The sequence below is a fragment of the Ursus maritimus genome, unplaced genomic scaffold (assembly GCF_017311325.1).
Source record: "Ursus maritimus isolate PB19 unplaced genomic scaffold, ASM1731132v1 scaffold_22, whole genome shotgun sequence".
Classification (NCBI taxonomy): Eukaryota; Metazoa; Chordata; class Mammalia; order Carnivora; family Ursidae; genus Ursus; species Ursus maritimus.
The window spans coordinates 44644078-44663670 of record NW_024424675.1 but is presented as its reverse complement, the minus strand read 5'-3'; the positions used below and the strand labels follow the sequence as shown (position 1 = coordinate 44663670).

The window sequence follows — 19593 nt, the reverse complement described above, 5'->3', positions numbered from 1 at the left end:
GGCCAAAAGATGAATGGTGCAAGAGTTGAAGATACTCAGAAAAAAGAGTCAAAAGTAATTGTTCAAATTAATCAGCTAAGTGTTCCTTTATTAGGGCACCATTGTTCAGTGGTGTGGCATGGTCCTGAGTGTGGTAGGATGGCGGGCATCCCAGACCTGTGCTTGCTTATTTCAGTCAGGGGAGCCCTTCTGCCATTGTGACAGCCAACGCGTACGTGCATGCTTTCCTACTGCTCCTGTCCTGGGATGGAGAACTGCCGGCTTAGACCAAGTAGGGAAGACAGCCAGCATGAGGCACAGCGTCTAGCCTGGAGGGCATGGCAGATTGTTATCAGATATGTGGCTATGAAAAGACAGAAGCTTGGAGGCAAGAAGTTACCTGTTCAGTGGCCACAACTTTACAGAATCCTTTAATATTCTAGAATTTCCGACTCTTGTATGTTAGTGAAGACAGAATAGATACAGGCTGTGAGAGCAGCTGCAGTAGGAGATGTGCCACAGCGATTGTAGAATTGTAAGTTACAGATGAGAATGGAATTATTGTACTAGCTGTGGATGAGATCAGAAAGTTTGTAGGCTCTTCTGCCTTGTCTGTGATGAAAATTATTTTTTGTGTTTTAGGATAAGCAGTATTTTGGAAGGGGCATAACCTTTATGAAACAATAGAAATACTATCCAACTTTTAATAGCAAGACAAATTATTTTAAAGGTTTTAAACTTTAATACTCCGAGTTTTAATAGTTGTTTTCATGTAATGCCTTGACTAAAATTTATATACCATGTCTCCTATGTGTTATAGCATATCGAAACTGCTAAAGTTGTAGAGAAGACAGAAAATAAGGACATTGAATTCCCAAACCAAAATATCAGTAAGTACTCTTTTGGTTTAATTTCACCTTCTCTTTTAAAAAAAAATGTGTACACTTCATATTTCCCTTTAACTTCACTGGCTTTCATTGATTTGAAAAAGAAAGATTTATAATGAATGCATTTGGCTTTATGAAAGGAACTTAAAGGTTACAAGGAAATACAATACAGTCTCTATTTCCAAGAAGATCTCTGTGTCCTAATATGTGAATCTTGATCAACTTCTATACCAACTCCCACTTTACCCCGCCAACAGGAAAAAAAATGGAAAATGTCATAATTTTTGTTTTATTTTATTTAGATGACCTGCAGGATATTGTTCCAGATTCCCAGGCAGTGGAGAAAATAGATAAACCTGTGTAAGTATGGAGAAAACCATCAAATAAGTTAGTATATATTAATGTTGTTTTTACATAAATGTAATAAATTGTAAAAGAAAAGATTTTTATATTCTTAGAATGTAGTATTGGCTCTAGCACTAATTAGCTCAAGTATTACTATGATTGCATAATGGGGAATAGTCTGTGTTTTGTTTTTTTGTGTGTTTTTTTTTCATAGCCACAAACATAACTCTTTTCCAAATTGAGAGACTTAAAATGAATGAGATTTTTAAAATAATAAAGTATGAATATGAGGAAATTTAGCCTAGTTTAAATACATAGTAGAACATGTAAGATATGTGAGATATATTTAAGTAGATATCAAATAATAACAATAATGGAACTTTTTAATAATAGTTTTTAATCTGATCAATTACATAGTTAACTTTCATAATAACTTACCAAAATATTTTCATACTTAACTAATGAATTGCTATCAATAAACATTGAGTAAACAAAAGAAAATCACGGTCTCATATCAGAGTCATAGGCTAATGTTTTGTACTACATTAAGCAAGTTATTTTATTTTCCAGGTTACCTGGTGTTTTGGACAACATTTGTGGAAATAAAATGCCCTCCAAATGGTCATGCTGGACTCCTGTAACAAATATTAATCTGTGTGATAACCAAAGAGCAGGTACTTTATCAGGAGACACATTCAATCAAGGTGAGACATTTTTTTCTCTGTATACAATAGTAGCTCAGGGAAATACTCATTTCTTGCAATGTCTAATAAATATCTTTGATTTTAACAAATTTATGTATTACCAGTTTATTAATTTAATAAGGATTGATTATTTTTCCACTAGATGTTATTGTCAACAAAAAACTTACAAAACAAAAATCATCCTCTTCAATATCTGAGGATAATTCTGAAGAAACAGAAAAGGTGCAATATAAGAAAAAAACAATGCAGCATAACAAAATAGAGAAAGCAGAAGTAGGAGTTTGCAAAAGAGACACTCAGCAACGACCAAATCATCCTAAACATCCGGAGCAGAAAAATACTGAAAATACCAAGCAAAGTGATTGGCGTATTGAATCTGAAACTACTTTTAAGTCCGTTCTCCTAAATAAGACAATTGAAGAATCTCTAATCTATAGGAAGAAATACGTACTGTCAAAAGATGTGAATACTGCGATTTGCGATAAAAGCCCTTCTCCTAGAAAAAATGTGAGAAGTCATAGAAAATCGGGGAAAAAATTAACGTCTGAACTTAATTCCTGGGATTTGAGACAAAAAAAAATGGTGAGCTTTGTGTGTTGTTTGGTTTCTGCATGTGTATAATATGCCTACCTAATAACATAAGACAGTGAAAGAAGCTTGATGGATTGCTGCAGATTGAACATTTGTGAGACCTTGTTCTTTAATTCAAGTCTCCCGTCTGAGAGTGAATGTCTCCTGAACTCCTCCCTCACCTCAGCCTAGTTCCTCCCCGCCCTCCACCCCCCCCAGTGTGCCCACAGGTGCAGGGCAGGTGTATAAACAGGTGTGGCATGAATGCACCCTGCAGCTCGTTGTGTCCTCCTGATGGTTTTCTTCCACTCTGTCCCTCAGATGCTTTGAGCATCTATATATAGAACTGTCTGTGCCTCTCTAATGGTGCTTACCTTTCTTTTAATGGTTGTGTCTGTTGTTCTCCTTGTTTTAACCTATTAGAGCGTAAAGACTATGTTATATTCATTTGTTTTCCTGCATGGCCTAGCTCAGTTTTGCACCATAGTAGCATCTGAAACCATTTCTTGGATTTTGCTTTAGCGTTTGACAGGTTTTTTCAAAGGAAAAGAGAAGACGTCGGCAGAGTGCAGGAGACTGTCTTCTGTCCTGTTGCTCATTCCCATTGGAGTCTTTACCTTCTCCTTCAGGTTAATCATCTGTAGGACATCTCTAGGACAGTTTTGCACCATACTTTAGACCAAAAGTTTACTTTTGTAGTAGTTACCGTAAATATTTTTTTTGTTGTTGCTATCAAGATGCAGATTAAGAAAACTTTTTAATTAGAATACATTCCACTGCCAATAATAGAATCTGTTTTTCACTCTTAGAAGATCCAGGTTTTATAGGCTTCTATTTTCATTTATCTTGCAGAGTAGTATTAATACCTGGAACGCCAAATTTCTGGGGTTGATGTAAACTGTCCGTGTATTGGAGCATCTTGATGTGCAAATGAAATACTTAATAATTTGCAATTGTTGTTTATAATTAGACATTATTTCATTTGTCTTGACCAGTCTTTTTATTTTGTCTTTAATCTGCAGTTCACTTTCTGTGCCTGATTCGGCTACCAAGTCCTTTCGGGTCACTTTTTCTTGTGTCTTCGTATGCTACTCTTCTTTAGAGTCTTAGCTGCTGTTTGTTCTTCAGATGCAGGGAAGGAGGTTCTTCTTGTCTGAGTGCTGAATGTTCTTCAATTTTTATTTTAACTGTTTCCTTTGGAATTTAGAATTATTTCACACAATTTCCCTGAGCTAGTCATTGGTTTTTTTTTCCCCTGGGACCACAGAAACTGATCATCTCTTCTAGACTATGCTCTGATTTTTTAAAACCCAACTTCCTGTTTCCAGAAGTTCTCTTGTGTTGCTTCCTGTGTAATGATACAGGACTTTCTGCCACTTGCATGCATGACGACTCTCCTCTAAGGCAGTCATCTGATCCTGCTTCCTGTTTACTGGATTAACCCAGAGAAACAGAACCTCTGCAGCTCAGCAGCACAGATTCCCCAGGTTGCTCCAAGTATGCTGAAAGTTCTGAAATCATACACTCACTACTTTAGGGAGGTTCATTTTTGCTACATTTTTATCAAGCCAAGTAAAGTAATCTCAAGGGACAGTAAATAGTAATTTATGATCTATTACATATGAAAACATAAACTTGAAAATGATTAAAATAGGGCACCTGGATGGTTCAGTTAGTTAAGCATCTGACTCTTGATTTTTGCTCAGGTCATGATCCCAGGGTCATGAGATCAAGCCCTGCATTGGGGTCTGGGATGGACATAGAGCCTGCTTAAGATTTTCTCTCTCCCTCTCCCTCTGCCCCAATAGCCCCCACCCACCCTCTGGCTCTCTTGCAAAAATAAAATAAAATAAATAATAAATTTTTTGTTTCTATTATATTTTATCATAATTTAAAAAAATACCTGATTCCCAGAAAAAGGTAAAACCAATGACTAGGGTCAGGAGATCTCATATCTTTAAGAGTATTGTAGGGAGTTTTCTCTTAGCCAAATTACCTAAAATTATGCAGATGATAATTCTTGGTAGTCCTTCCATTTTTAAAGTAATAGTATTTTTTACCTTTTTTTTTTTTTTAAGTAATCCCTACACCCAGTGTGAGGCTCGTACTCATGACCCCAAGAACAAGAGTCGCATAGACTGTGGACTCTGGGTGACTGTGATGTGTCACTGTAGGTTCATCAGTTGTAACAGATGTACCCTTTGATGGGGGATGGTGACAACTGGGGAGGCTGTACATGTGTGGGGGTGGGGAGAATGTAGGAATCGCTATACCTTCTCAGTTTTGCTGTGAACCTAAAACTACTCTACAGAAAAGTCTTTTCAAAAAAAAGCAAGTGACAGAACAATTAAAAAAAAAAATTGCGCACACTCACTGACTGAGCCAGGCAGGCACCCTTAAAACAATAGTATTTTTTAGAGCAGTTTCAGGTGTACAAGTACACTGAGAGTTCCCATATCCCCTTCACCCACACCCACCCCAACCAATATCATTACATTATTATTATTAACTAAATCCTATAATTTACATTATTACATTATTAACTAAAGCCTATAGTTTAGGTTAGAGTTCACCCTTTGTGTTGTATATTTTGACAGATGTATAGCAACATGTATTTACCACTACATTATCATACATAATAATGTTACTGCCCAAAAACTCCCCTGTGCTCCCTGCCCACTCACACTCCTGGCAATCACTGATCTTTTTACTCTTTCTGTAGTTTTGCCTTTTCCAGAATGTCATAGAGTTGGAACCATATAGTATATAGTCTTTTCAGATTGGCTTCTTTCACTTAGCAATAGGAATGACGTTTTCTCCATGTGTTTTCATGGCTTCACAGCTCATTTCTTTTTACTGCTGAATAATATTCCATTATATGCATGTACCAAGATTTGTTTAGATGTTCACCTATGGAAGGACATCTTAGCTGGTTTCTGTGGTTTGACAGTTATGAATAAAGCTTCTGTACACGTTCATTGTGCCCGTTTATGTGGACATAAGCTTCCAGCTCATTTGGGAAAATACCAAGGAGCATCGATTCCTAGATCATATGGTTAGAATGTGTTTGGTTTTGTAAGAAACTGCCAGTCTTCTGAAAGTGGAAAAAATGGCTGTACCAGTTTTGCATTCTGAGCAACAGATGAGAGAATTCCTGTTGATCTACATCCTTGTCAGTATTGGGTGTTGTCAGTGTCTTGGATCTTAGCTATTGTTTTATGTGCATGTGGTATCTCATTTTAATTTGCAATTCCCTAATGACATATGAATTTGAGCATCCTTTTATATTTTTATTTACCATCTGCATGTCTTTGGTGAGTTGTCTATTCAGATCTTTTGCTCATTTTGTAACTGGGTTCTTTGTTATTGTCAAATATTAACAGTTCTTTGTATAATTTAGATACAGGCATGCCATGATTTATTGCACTTCATAGATAGTGCGTTTTTTATGAATTGAAGATTCGTGGCAGCCCTGTATTGGGCAACTGTATTGGTGCCATTTTTCCAACAACATTTGCTGACTTTATGTCTCTGTCACATTTTGGTAATTTTCATAATATTTCATAATATTTCATTATTAATATATTATGGTGATCTGTAATCAGTGTTCTTTGATGTTAATATTGTAATTGTTTTGAGGCACCATGACCGCACCCAGATAGGATGGCAAACTTAATAAATGTGTGTTTTCTGACTGCTCCACCACCTGGCAGTTCCCCCATCTCCCTCTCCTCAGGCTTCCCGGGTCCCTGAGACATAACAATATTGAGATTAGGCCAGTTAATAACCTTACAGGGGCCTCTAAGTGTTCAAGAGAAAGGAAGAGTCACATGTCTCTCACTTTAAGTCAAAAGCTAAAAATGATTAAGCTTAATGAAGAAGGCATGCAGAAAGCTGATATAAGCAAAAATTTCAGCCTCTTGTGAAACAGCTTATAAGATCTGGAGGAAGTTTGAGTGGCCTGGATCGAAGCTCAAACCAGCCAAAAAATTCTCTTAAGCCAAAGCCCACTTAAGAGCAGGGCCCTGACTCTCTTCAATTTTATGAAGGCTGAGAGAGGTAAAGAAGCTGCAGAAGAAAAGTCTGAAGCTAGCAGAAGTTGGTTCATGTAGTATAGGGAAAGAAGCCGTCTCCATAATATAAAAATGCAAGGTGAGGCAGCAGTTATCCAGAAGATCTAGCTAAGATAATTAATGAAGGTGTTTACACTAGAGAGATTTTCAATGCAGGCAAGATAGCCATATATTGGAAGAAGATGCCATCTAGGACTTCCATAGCTAGAGATAAGTCAGGCCTTGCATCAGAGCTTCAAAGGACAGGCTGACTCTCTTGTTAGAAGCTCATGCAGCTGGTGACTATAAGTAGAGCCAGTGCTCATTTGCCATTCAGAAAATCCTAGGGCCCTTAAGAATTATACTAAATCTCTCTGCCTGTGCTTTATAAATGACAGCAAAGCCTGTGTGGCAGCACATCTGTCTACAGCACGGTTTGCTGAATATTTTAAGCCCAGTGTTTTGAGACCTGCTCAGAAAAAAAGATTCCTTTTAAAATATTACTTCTCACTGACAGTGCACCTGGTCATTCCAGAGCTTTGATGGAGATGTACAATTAAATTGTTTTCATACCTCCTAACGTAACATCATTCTGCAGCCCATGGATCAAAGGGTAATTTCTACTTTCAAGTCTTAATATTTAAGAAATACATTTCATAAGGCTCTAGCTGCCATAGATAGTAATTCTTCTGATAGACCTGGGCAAACTAAATTGAAAACCTCTGGAAAGGATTCACCATTCTAGATGTCATTAAAAACATTTGTAAATGGGGCACCCAGGTGACTCAGTTGGTTAGGCATCCGACTCTTTGATTTTGGCTCAGGTCATGATCTGAGGGTCATGAGGTTGAACCCCATGTCAGGCTTCATGCTGGGTGTGGAGCTTTACTTAGGATTCTCTCTTCCTTACCTCCCACCCTCCCCCAAAAAAGAACATTAGTGATTCATGGAAAGAGGCCAAAATATCAAGATTAACAGGAGTTTAGAAGAGTTGATTCCAACCCTCATGGATGACTTTGATGGTTCAAGACTTCAGTGGAGGAAGTAGCTGCAGCTGTGGTGGAAACAGCAGGAGAAATAGAATTAGAAGTGGAGCCTGAAGATGGGACTGAACTGCTGCGATTCCATGATAAAACTTTAATGGATGAGGAGTTGCTTCTTACGGTTGAGCAAAGACCATAGTTTCTTGAGATCGAATCTACTTGTGGTGGAGATGCTGTGAAGATTGACAACAAAGAATTTAGAATATTACATAAACTTAGTTGATAAAACATAGGCAGGGTTTGAGAGGCTTGACTTCAATTTTGAAAGAAGTTCTGTGGGTAAAATGCTATCAAACAGTATTGCATGCCACACAGAAATCATTCATGAAAGGAAGAGTCACTCAATGTGGCAAATTTCATTGTTTTCTTATTGTAAGAAATTGCCACAGCCAGTCTAGCCTTCGACAACCACCACCCTGATCGGTCAGCAGGCATCAACATTGACGCAAGACCTTCTACCAACAAAAAGATTACAATTTGCTGAAAATTCAGATGATTAGCATTTTTTAGCATTAAAGTATTTTTAATTAAGGTATGTACTTTTTTTTTAGGACATAATACTATTGTACGTTTAATAGACTACAGTATAGAGTAAACATAACTTTTATATGGCTCTGGGAAACCAAGTTCATTTGACTCACTTTAATGCATTTATTTGCTTTATCACTGTGTTCTAGAACCAAAACCGTAGTATCTGCAGTATGCCTGTACAAGTCCTTTATCAGATATGTGTTTACAAATAGTTTCTGTCTATGGCTCGTCTTTATTTTTGAAACAGTGTCTTTCATAGAACACAAGTTTTTAATTTTAATGAAGTTCTATTTCTCAATTTTGTCTTTCATAGATTGTGCTTTTGGTGTTATACATAAAAAGGCATTGCCAAACCCAAGGTCAACCTAGATTGTCTCTGTTATCTTCTAGGAGTTTTGTAGTTTGCATTTTACTTTTAGGTTTATGATCCCTTTTGAGTTAATTTTTGTGAAGGGTGTAAGTTCTGTGTCTTGGTTTGTTTTTTGTTCTGTGTTTTTTATTTTAGCATGTGGATGTCCCGTTCTTCCACAATCATTTGTTGAAAAGACTATCCTTTCTCCATTGCATTGCCTTTGCTCCTTTGCCAAAGATCAGTTGACTATATTTATGAGGGTATTTCTGGGCTTTCTGTTTGCTCTTTGTTTCCTTTGATTATTTGTCTGTTTCACCAATACCACTCTATATTGATTATTGTATCTTTATAGTAAGTCTTAATGTATGGTAGTGTCAATCTTCCAACTTTGTTCTTCAATACTATATTGGCTATTCTCAGTGTCTTGCTTCTCCGTGTACACTGTAGAATCATTTTGTCGATATCCACAAAATAATTTGTTGGAATTTTGATTAGGATTACATTGAATCTGTAGATCAAGTTGAGAAGAACTGACATCTTGACAATATTGAGCTTCCTATCCATGAACATGGAATTTCCTTCTGTTATTTAGAGTCTTTGGTTTTCTTCATTACTAATGTATAGATCTTGTACATGTTTTGTGAGATTTATACCTAAGTATTTCATTTTGGGGAGTACTAATATAAATGGAATATAATTTCAAACTCTAGTTGTTCTTTACTAGCTTATGAGAAAACAGTCAGCTTTTGTATATTAACCTTGTATCCTTTAGCAGGGCTATCACAATTGCTTTTTTGTTCCAGGAGTATTTTTGTTAATTTTTTGAGATTATATTCCACATAGACAATAATGTCATCTATGAACAAAGACAGTTTTATTTCTTCCCATTCTGTATACCATTTATTTCCTTCTCTTGTCTTACTCCATTCTTAGGACTTCCAGTTTGATGTTGAGTAGAAGCGGTGAGAGTAGGCATCTTTCCCTTGTTTCTGATCTTGGTGGGAAACATATAGTTTTTCCTCTATTAAGGATGATATCCTATAAATACTTTTAAAACCAAGTTTGGCTACCTATTCAATACCAAATATTAGGGTAGAACCTTTCAAGTCAGCCTGAAACACAGAAATTTCTGGTTATTGTGTTGTTTATAAAATACCATATACCGGGGCATCTGGGTGGTGCAGTCCGTTGAGCATCCGACTCTTGGTTTTGGCCCAGGTCATGATCTCAGGGTCCTGGGATTGAGCCCCACGTGGGTATAATTTAATATAATATAATTTAATGTAATATTTTAATATAACATGATATTCTTTTTATACATTGTTGAATATAATTTGCTAATATTTTGTTGATTTTTGTATCTATGTTTATGAGAGATAGCGGTCTGTAAGGTCTGTTTCCTTTCTTGTATTATCTTTGATTTTGGTGTAAAGATGATACTAGCTTCATTTAATGAGTTAGGAAATAATCCCTCTGCTTCTGTCCTCTGGATGATTGTGGAAAATTGGTGTAATTTTTGTGATATTTGATAGAACTCACTGGTAAACCCTTCTAGGGTCTGGTGCTTGCTGTTTTAGAAGGTATTAATTATTGATTAAATTTCTTTAATAGATACAGGCCTATTCAGATGATCTATTTGTCCTTGTATGAGTTCTGGTAGATTTTACTTTCCAAGGAATTGGCCTGTTTGATTTAGGTTATCAAATTTGTGGGCATAGAATTGTTCATAATATCCCTTTATTAGCCTTTTAATGTCCATAAGAGTGACAGCCTCTATTTCATTTCTGATAGTAATTTCTGGCTTTTCTCTCTCTCTTTTTTTTTTCCTTAGCTAACATGGCTGGAGATGTATTGATTTTATTGATCTTTTCAAAGAACCAGATTTTACTTTCCTTCAGTTTTTAATACGATTTATTTTTCCATGGTTAGGAACTTTTATTTTGATCTCTACGGAGCAGTCTGCACCATTCTGTAAACTTATCCTGTGTTGTTTAATGCCTGACAAAGCCCAGACTTATTAAGTAACTTCTTAACTGCCTTTATTTCTCTCTGTAGTTAAAAATAGAACCAGATTTTTCTTAAATGTTCCTTTATTTTCCTTCGAAGGATTACTGGTAGAGTTTTAAGGTAACTTAAAATTGTTTTCAGAGAGAAAAATCAAAAGAGAAAGGATTTACTGATGCAGCAGAATCTTTGATAAACCAAATTAATAAGAGGTATAAATCAAAGGATAACATAAAGTCTACAAGAAAATTCAAGGAATCTTTGATTGACAGGTATGTTCTTAAATTTTAGACATAAATATATTTCTGACAGATACAACTAAGTTATTTTACACAGTTTTAAGAAGGTTAGTTTTGAGCATGTTCAAGTATTACAACTTTCCAATAGAAAACACCTAGTTATTTACTTATAAAAACAGTAGCTGTTTAATTATGCAGGAAGGGAACTAAATTTGAAATTAGTCATTGTAGTAGGTGATTATTACATTTTATAAAGTATCAAAAATACCATATTGATACAGCATACCATTTCATAAATAAATCTTTAGGATATAGACGCTCTAACATTTTATTTATTGAGCCTAGTGATGAGTAAAACTAAATATATTTAAATATATTGCTTAATGAAACATGAAATTTAAATGAGCTGAAATGAGTTACTTTTATATGGTAAATATGCATTTTTTTGTTTGCAGTCTTCCTGAAGGTTCTTATTGCAAAGTGTTTCTTTACAGGTGATTGGCAGTTAATTCATATTTAAATTAATTCTGGCCTTATGATAAGACCCAAAACAATTACTCTCCTAGCAGAACCATTCATTTCCAATTGCTTGGCACCTCCTACTGCATGAATGACCCAGCTTACTATTAACAGTTAGTGTTGCTATGTACTACAAATGAAGTTGCAAAAATATCAGGCTAGTGCTGTCACATTCCAGTTCCTTACATAGCATATTGAATGTGACCCAAATGTTTTACCTTATATAAAACGGCTTTGATGAAGAACATTCTGATACTGAATTGCTTTTTTAATTTTGGTAAAACCTTTCTTACAGTGGTTTTTCAAACAAATCTGATCTACAGCTCAGTAAGGTAGGTTTCATTTATTTAACTACACCAAATGTATAGTCAAACTCTATACGATATTTGACTGTAAACATAAAATACAGTCACAGTATAGGATGGAATTAGTGTTTTCAGCATGTTCATAAAAGGATTAAACAGAGGACAAGTTTAGCGGCAACTACTCAAAATAGTCCTCTTTCTGTTCTGCTTTTCAAAAACAATGTTTCTTTTCCATATGTGAGTGTGATCTTTTCATTTTCTGGTACCTGATTCAATAAATCTTTATCTTCGTTTTGGGTTTTTTTTGTTGCTTTTCTTTTTTCCTAGCTAATCCCATCTCTTCTGACAATAAAATCCTTCTTAAGTCTCTGTTTTTTGTTAAAAAAAATTACTATTCAGGCTTAAAATACCAATTATCTTTGATTTATTCCTCATAATTTCTATTTTTGTTTCTCTCTCTCTCTTTTTTTTTTTTAAAGATTTTATTTATTTATTCGACACAGATAGAGACAGCCAGCAAGAGAGGGAACACAAGCAGGGGGAGTGGGAGAGGAAGAAGCAGGTTCACAGCAGAGGAGCCTGACGTGGGGCTCCATCCCATAACGCCGGGATCACGCCCTGAGCCGAAGGCAGATGCTTAACCGCTGTGCCACCCAGGCGCCCCTCTCTCTCTCTCTTTTTGTGTTATGTTCAGTTAGCTGCTGTATGGTATATCATTAGTTTTTGATGTAGTGTTCAGTGATTCATCAGTTCTGTATAACACCCAGTGCTCACCACAGCATGTGCCCACCTAAATGAGGTTCACCTTCTGTACATTCCTCTTAATTCTCCCCTCTGCTGCCTATGCAACTCCTTTTTCCTAGTTTGAGTTCTACCTTCTAGTCCCTGGATTATTGCAATATCCTTTATGTAATTCTTTTTGTCCGTAGTATTTCTCTTGCCAACCCGTCATTCTATTCAGTAGGAGCTTTTTTCTTTTTAAAGCACACAGCTTCAGTCATGCCATTCTGTTGTTCAAATTCCTTCTTTGGTCCTGTTGCTTACTAAGTGGAGACTCTCGCTGGCTTCCTAGTCCCTTTGAAAAGTCCGTCTTTATTTCCTAGTATTAGCTCCATATGCATGTCTCCTCTAGCTGAAGCAGAAGAAATTGAGATTCCCTGAAGTGTCTTTCCCAAGTGTTTATTCTTTTTCTTCCCCTCTGCAGAAAAAACTTTGAACTGAGTCAGTGTGTTCTCTCGCTCTTTTCTGGTCGTCAGAACTTTACTACTCCTTGTGAGTCTTACTTCAGAGTCTGCCTTCTTTTTAAAAACTTCCAAGGTCTCCTGACTCAAAATCCAAATGGGCAAGAATTCTTAATCTACACACCGATTTCTTTGTACCATTTTTTGATATTTTACTCACTGTTGCAGTTCTTTTTCTCTCTCCTGTGTCTTCTATTAGCACATGTCTGTTTAGAATCATCTTTGTATCCTGTATAACACTTTTGCTCCCTTTTGAATCCTTTTTAATAATTTGGCTTATTTTTTGTGTCTTCTGTAATACCTAGCACATGCTAGCACACAATAGATGAACAGATGTATGTAAATGGTGGTAAAAATTCTATTGGAAAGAATAACTGAGATAAGTGATCAGAGGAGTAATATATTAACGGATAAACTTTTTGAAATAATACAGATAATTATATATAAAAGCCAAAATACATAATAAAATTTAATATGAATAACAACTAAAATGAATAGTTTTAATATTTCAAACTTACTGAATTAGACTTCAGAGTATTTCTGTTCAGTAATCAATCATTTAGTGATATTAATAGTGATTGTACATAAACCTTAGTCTCTCCCAAAGTTTTTCTATCTAAGACTTTAAAGCAAATGAGTCTGGGGAAAAAAAGAAGCATGCTTGTTTTGGGACTCTAAAATCACTAAGGTTCAGCTTGTAGGATAGCATTTACCTATGTACAATAAAGATGTAAGGATCTTACATTTTATATTTAATTTACAGTACTCTCAATTATGTTCTTAGTAAAGTCTTCAAAATTTTTATAGGTGTGGATGTTTAATACTTTTATTCAGTTTACATTAAGGAAATGTTTACAGATGTAAAACATCAATAGAAACAAGTAGAAAATACATGAAAATATAATTGCATATGTTGTTTGTTTACCAAGTATACTAATGTACAAGTTTGAATGTTATATAAACTTCTTTTGTATTTAGGAAAAGGTTCAGAAAAAAAGTTATAGACAACTGAAGACTACTTTTGTTAATGTTACTTCTGAATGCCCATTGTAAGTAATTTTTCATAAATCTTAGTTTTATTCATATTTGAAGAAAATTATATAATGGAGTTAATATCTCTCTTCATTTTTATAGGAATGATGTTTACAATTTTAATTTGAATGGAGCTGATGAGCCTATTATAAAACTTGGAGTAAGCTATAAACCAGTATTTTGTATTTAGTATTTATTTTGTATTCACCATATAGTTATTACAGTGTGTGTTTTTTGGTTTCCATTCTCTTGGAGATATGCTTTAAAATATTTTAAAATTTATTTGGCACCAACTTAGGTATATTTGGTTTCCTTTCAAATCCTGTGAACTAAAGTAGAGAAAAATGGGTAATTGGGGTGTGGGGGGACTCACACTACTACATCAAGAAAATCAGTTTCTTTTTTGATACAAGAAATTTTAAAATAATTACTCCTATTTATTTTGTTTTTAGTATATTTTCTAGTATTAGCTTTCTTAAATATAAAAATATTTTAGTAAACAATTTAATTGATGCATCTTATGATAGCAAGTAATTTTATATGTTTACTTTTTAAATTTTTGTTTATCTTATTTCAACACTGAGAAAAAATTTTTAATGTTTATTCACACTATAGATCCAGGAATTTCAAGCTACAGCTACAGAAGCCTGTGTGGATAATTCAATAAAATTGTAGGTGCTTTTATTATAATCAGATGGATCAAATTAAAATAAACTTCTCAATTTTTTTTTCTTCAGTATTTCCCCCCGTTTGTCTGAGAGTTTTTAACATATGAGAAGAACTGACATGATTACCCCCATTATATTTCTAATATTTCAGCCTTTGTTTCTAAAATTAATATGCAGATTCTATGTACGTTTAATATTAGTTGTGTCTCTTAGATGATAAAGCTGAAAGGACTTAGTCCTTTCATCTGACCTTGTTATTCTTACAATTAACTGAGGTCAGAGAGCATAAGCAACTTGGCCAAAATTATATAGTGAATTAGTAAAAGAATAAGGCTGAAAACCCAGTTCTAACTGTCCATGTATGTTACTTTAAGAGAACAAATACTTAACTTTAATTAAAATTACTGCATATTTTTGTTCAAGGATAGGTTTAAGGAATCATGATGAACTTGAAACTTCTCTCAAAACAAAAGATAAAAGAGTAAGTTATATCTTAATGTGTCTATTAACAGCAGTATTTTAGAAACAATTTTCCAATGCCAAAGATGATCACAGATCTAGAAAACAAAATTACTTGGATTTTTTTTCCCCTCTGTGAGATTATCCATGTGCCCACTATGACTTTGGCATGGTCTCTGAGCTGTTTGTAACCATCTAGTAATAGAAGATATGACAGATTTAGTTACTTTCTTTGATGACGTTGGCTTATGTTTCTGTGGGAGTAAGCTGTTTTTAATAACAACAAAATATGAATCTGAGTCTTTGAATTTCTGAGTGACTTTCTAGATATGTTTTCCTTAATGCCAGGTAGATTAGTATGCCAAAAAATTAAGAAGTTAGTTTTTCTGTTGCTTGGGGTTGTTGTGTTTTGTTTGTTTGTTTTTGTTTTTTGTTTTTGGGGTTTGTTTTTTCTTTTTGGCTTAACTTACCTTGCATAGCATATAATGAGACATATTTCTTCATCTATTACAAGGATTCTTTTTTTTTTTTAATAGATTGTAACAAATCCTAAAAAGAAAAATCTCTTTAGTGATACTGACACAGAATACAGATGTGATGACAGCAAGACTGATGTTAGCTGGCTAAAGGAACCAAAATCAAAACCACAGCTAATAGACTATAGCAGAAATAAAAACATGAAGAAACCTAAAAGTGGGAAATCAAGTAAGAAATCACTTTTTAGAGAAATGTTGCAAATGATTTTACCATTTCAACTAAATGAAATGCTTTGTTGGTTAATAAGTATATTTTTATATGTAGTTAGTGTTTATAACTACATAGCCTTGTGAATGGAAACGAAGAGCAAATGCACCACAACACAACAGTGGTTTTGTTTTTTGTTTTATTGTTTTTAGTAATATGATTATATATAAATTACTTTTTTTACTGGGATCTTAGAGACACAAAATATGATTTTCATATCCTTTGGTTCATGCATATTCTCATCATTTATCTATTCATGGCCTGTTATTCAGTTATTTAGCAATTGTGAATGATGTATTATTAAGTACTCATGAAAGCAACACTTTAAGCAAAAATCAGATCTTGGACATCCCATTTCCTGTCACAGCCAACACATATACTTTTTAGGAATTCACATAGAATTCATATAAAGATATATTGTAAGGTAAACAATTTTCTTGCAGAAATATTTTTGCCTAAAATCTTCCACAGAATATCTTTCCAGCATATGGCTTCTGCTTTGTCTAGTGACTTTCTTGAAGTAGCTGGATAAGAGTTTGAGGTATGGGTTTTCAGCTAGACATAATGACCATTTTCCTGGATTGTTTACTAAAACACAAAGATTTCATATATTCCATTTTTAAAAGAAGACCGCATAACTCTGAACTTTTAAATTGATATGTATTTTAAGGGAATCAGCTTTTATGTCAGGATAAAACTAGCCAGTAGAAACCTCTGTGCATGTGTCGGGGGGAGCGTGTGATGGCTTAAATAGAAGTAAAAATAGAAATATAGAAATGAAGTTTGGCATGTGTTCATAAATGAGGCTGAATCTTGAAAACAGGTGAGGCCTATCATATACATGAGGAAGAGAAGCATCAGTATTATCATCTATAAAAGAGACAAGTCAAGTCTGAAAGACAGCATCACATACTAGTGCAGGGAGTGCAGTATTGGGGTAGTTGGAACACAGATCAGACTTGTGGGAAGATGTTGAAAGACGTAACTGCATCTGGTCACGTGTCTGGACTTCGAAGCAGTGAGTTCTAAGCCAAGGGGAAACAAACATAAGATTCACATTCTCTCAGGGAGTTTACAGTCATTTGTAACATAGAGTAAATGATCAGAGATCTTGAGGAGACCATTCAAGGTTAGAATACAGTCATCAGTAAATACTTCTAAAATTGAACTTCTGAGTGAATTGTTTTGTTTAATGGCTGAATGACTACAAGTCAGTATGTAGGAGCTGGCTTATTGCCAGGATTGGAAAACCTTTCTCCCAAACTTCATTGCTTCCTGGCTTGGATAATCCCATTTCTTAGGCTCCAAAGAATATTTAGAAAGTTGATTGTGCCTGAAAGGCAAGAAAGGGAATAGAAACAAGCTACTCTCAGTAATGTGGATGAATCTTAGAAACAACGGTGAAAAATAAAGCAAATCATAGAATATTACATATGAGATGATACTGTCTTATAAAGCTCACTGTATTGTTTAGGGATACATATCTGTGAAGTAAAACTTTCTTTTTTAACACCCAAGTGAATGAGAAACAATTCAGGGTAATGAAAATATTCCCTTTTGGCAGATGGGATATTGAACATCATAGAGAATACACATAAATAGATACATCGTTATTTATAATCCAGCTCTTGAATGGTAGATGTACATAGGTGTTCACTTTATAACTTATGTTACGTATTCTCTTGCATGTTTACACATTTTAGGAGAAAGGAAATTGGTAATTCATATTCTACCAAACACTATAAAGTTATCAATGTCAATTTTACTTCAAATCATCTTGAAATTTAAATTTTTGAATGAGTTTAAAGATATATTCTTGTTATGACTTTAACTTCTATGAAAAAATATTCTAATAAATTTTAATGCCAGTTCTTATCTATTTGAAAAATGTATTTTCTTGAATTGCAGAACCATCTTTAGAAAGGGGACAACCAAGATCTAAAGTGGTAAAGCCAAGAAGTTTGTGTTCAAACATCACTGTAAAATTATTTTTCTTCTGTCATGTAAAAAAATTCATTTTTTCATCCCATAATTTTATCCTTATTGTTACTCGTTTTTCCATAATTGCTCTAGCCTTTGCATGCATCCTCATACTTCTGCCTTTTTGGATCATGTTGTCCTGTTTTAGGTCTATTTTATTCTGTGGTTATAGGAAATTTTGATATCTCTGCTTCTCTTTTTTCCTCTCTCTTTTTTATGTAAGTTAGGTAATATATACCAGGCCTCTCAGAGCTTTAATGACAGGGATAAAAAGGCAATAGAAAAGATATTTGGGCGGGAAGATAAAATCCCATCATTTAAAAATGTTAATCAGGAATCTTTTTATTCCTACAAATATTTTATGCATTTCTTGTTACAGTGCCAACTTTCTAGCAAATACCTTATATTTCTTATATCTCAGATATTGATCTAATAATTCAGAAATTTTTCTCCTAAAGACACCCAACAAAAACATCACCAAAAAGGTAGAGGAGACCGTTCCAGATGGGAGAACCAGACTTCCACGAAGAGCAGCAAAAACCAAAAAAAATTATAAAGATCTCTCAAATTCAGAATCAGAGAGTGAACAAGAATTTTCACATTCGTTTAAAGAGAAATTGCTAGTAAAGGTAAATAGATAAAATTCAGATTAAAAATTTCTGAAAAGCCTGTGAAAATACTAAATATAGAATATATTTTTGCGAAAATGTCATGTATCACATTTTAAGATGTGACCTTCTATATGAGAAATTTTAAAGACTGAAAATTGATCTTAGGCAATATGTAAATTTGTGATAAGTTAGCATTAGTGTTATAAAACAGATGTTTGACACCAGGAAAATGATAATTTGAAGAAAATATCTTTGAATTAGAAAAATGCTTGATTTTTCCAAAATTTTACTTCAGAAAAGTGCAGACTGTTGGGAAGCTGTGAATCTTTCTCCTTAATGGACCTGAGGTTCTTTCCGTACACTGCCCACCTGTGTCCATCCCTGGTTTCTGTCTTCTAATGTTACAGCTGTATCCCTAGCCATCTCTGCTTGAAAGCTTTTTTAACAAAGTACTTTAACTTCTTAAAATCTCTTAAGAATGATAGGTGACTAGTAGTCTTATTGACATCTCATTTTACAAATGAGAAGTTGAGGCTCAGAGAGATAAAGGAACTTGCCTAAGGTCACACAGGTAGGAGGAGGTGGTAAAACAAGGGTGTGAACCCGGAGAGTCTGGCACTAAAGGTAGGTCTCTGACCATGACACTGTTCTGATTTCACATCGGTAAACTTCCACCTCCCCCTTGTTTATAACCTTGCTAGCCTTTACTTGGAAGACTTTAAGGACTATAATTTATCTCCACATTTTCTATCACTTCTTACTTTAATTTACTATACATATAGCTGGCTAAGTCTTCCCAAGCCACCTCTCCTCTTCTCCCTCTTCAAAGAAAAATCCTGAAAATCTCCATATAGTGAAATATTCAGTGTATCAGTTTACCTCTGCAAGCTCATTTCTCCTGTTCCCTGGTATATACCCAGAGCTGAAACAGATGGAAAAACCTGTGACTCCCAAGCGGGACCTGGGACATGCTCACTTCGACAGCACGTGTACCCAGTGAGACCTGTGCTTCTCCGCTTCCTCTGCTCTGTCAGGAAGCCTTAGTAGGTCTGGCCTGGCCTGCCCTTAGTAGGTCTTCCCTCACCATCTTCTTTTACAACTCCCAAGCATGTCAGCTACCATGAAATCCAGGAACTCTTTCTGGTTTCCCCAAACGGAATATAATTTTCTCCTTACAGCATTTTTTTTGTATTTCTTATGCTATTATAGTGCATGTATTATATTTTCTTGTGAATTTGTCATATGCCTCCTGATATATTAGAAAGTCCTTCACTACTCATGTTGAGACCACTGTTGTGCCTGTAAATAGTAATAGAAGGTATTTAGTA

The 19593-nt window shown here is 34.7% G+C and overlaps 1 protein-coding gene across 1 annotated transcript in view; it reads left to right on the top strand.

Moving 5' to 3' along the window:
- The window catches only part of SYCP2 (synaptonemal complex protein 2), a 79307-nt gene that overhangs the window by 49463 nt on the left and 10251 nt on the right, over positions 1–19593 (top strand). The window contains exons 21-33 of the mRNA XM_040638540.1: positions 800–869; positions 1169–1226; positions 1782–1915; positions 2058–2497; positions 10612–10739; positions 11521–11557; positions 13750–13820; positions 13906–13963; positions 14419–14474; positions 14895–14952; positions 15467–15635; positions 17583–17620; positions 18113–18283. Coding sequence (XP_040494474.1) covers positions 800–869; positions 1169–1226; positions 1782–1915; positions 2058–2497; positions 10612–10739; positions 11521–11557; positions 13750–13820; positions 13906–13963; positions 14419–14474; positions 14895–14952; positions 15467–15635; positions 17583–17620; positions 18113–18283 — 1488 coding nt within the window. The remainder of the gene's footprint in view (positions 1–799; positions 870–1168; positions 1227–1781; positions 1916–2057; positions 2498–10611; positions 10740–11520; positions 11558–13749; positions 13821–13905; positions 13964–14418; positions 14475–14894; positions 14953–15466; positions 15636–17582; positions 17621–18112; positions 18284–19593) is intronic.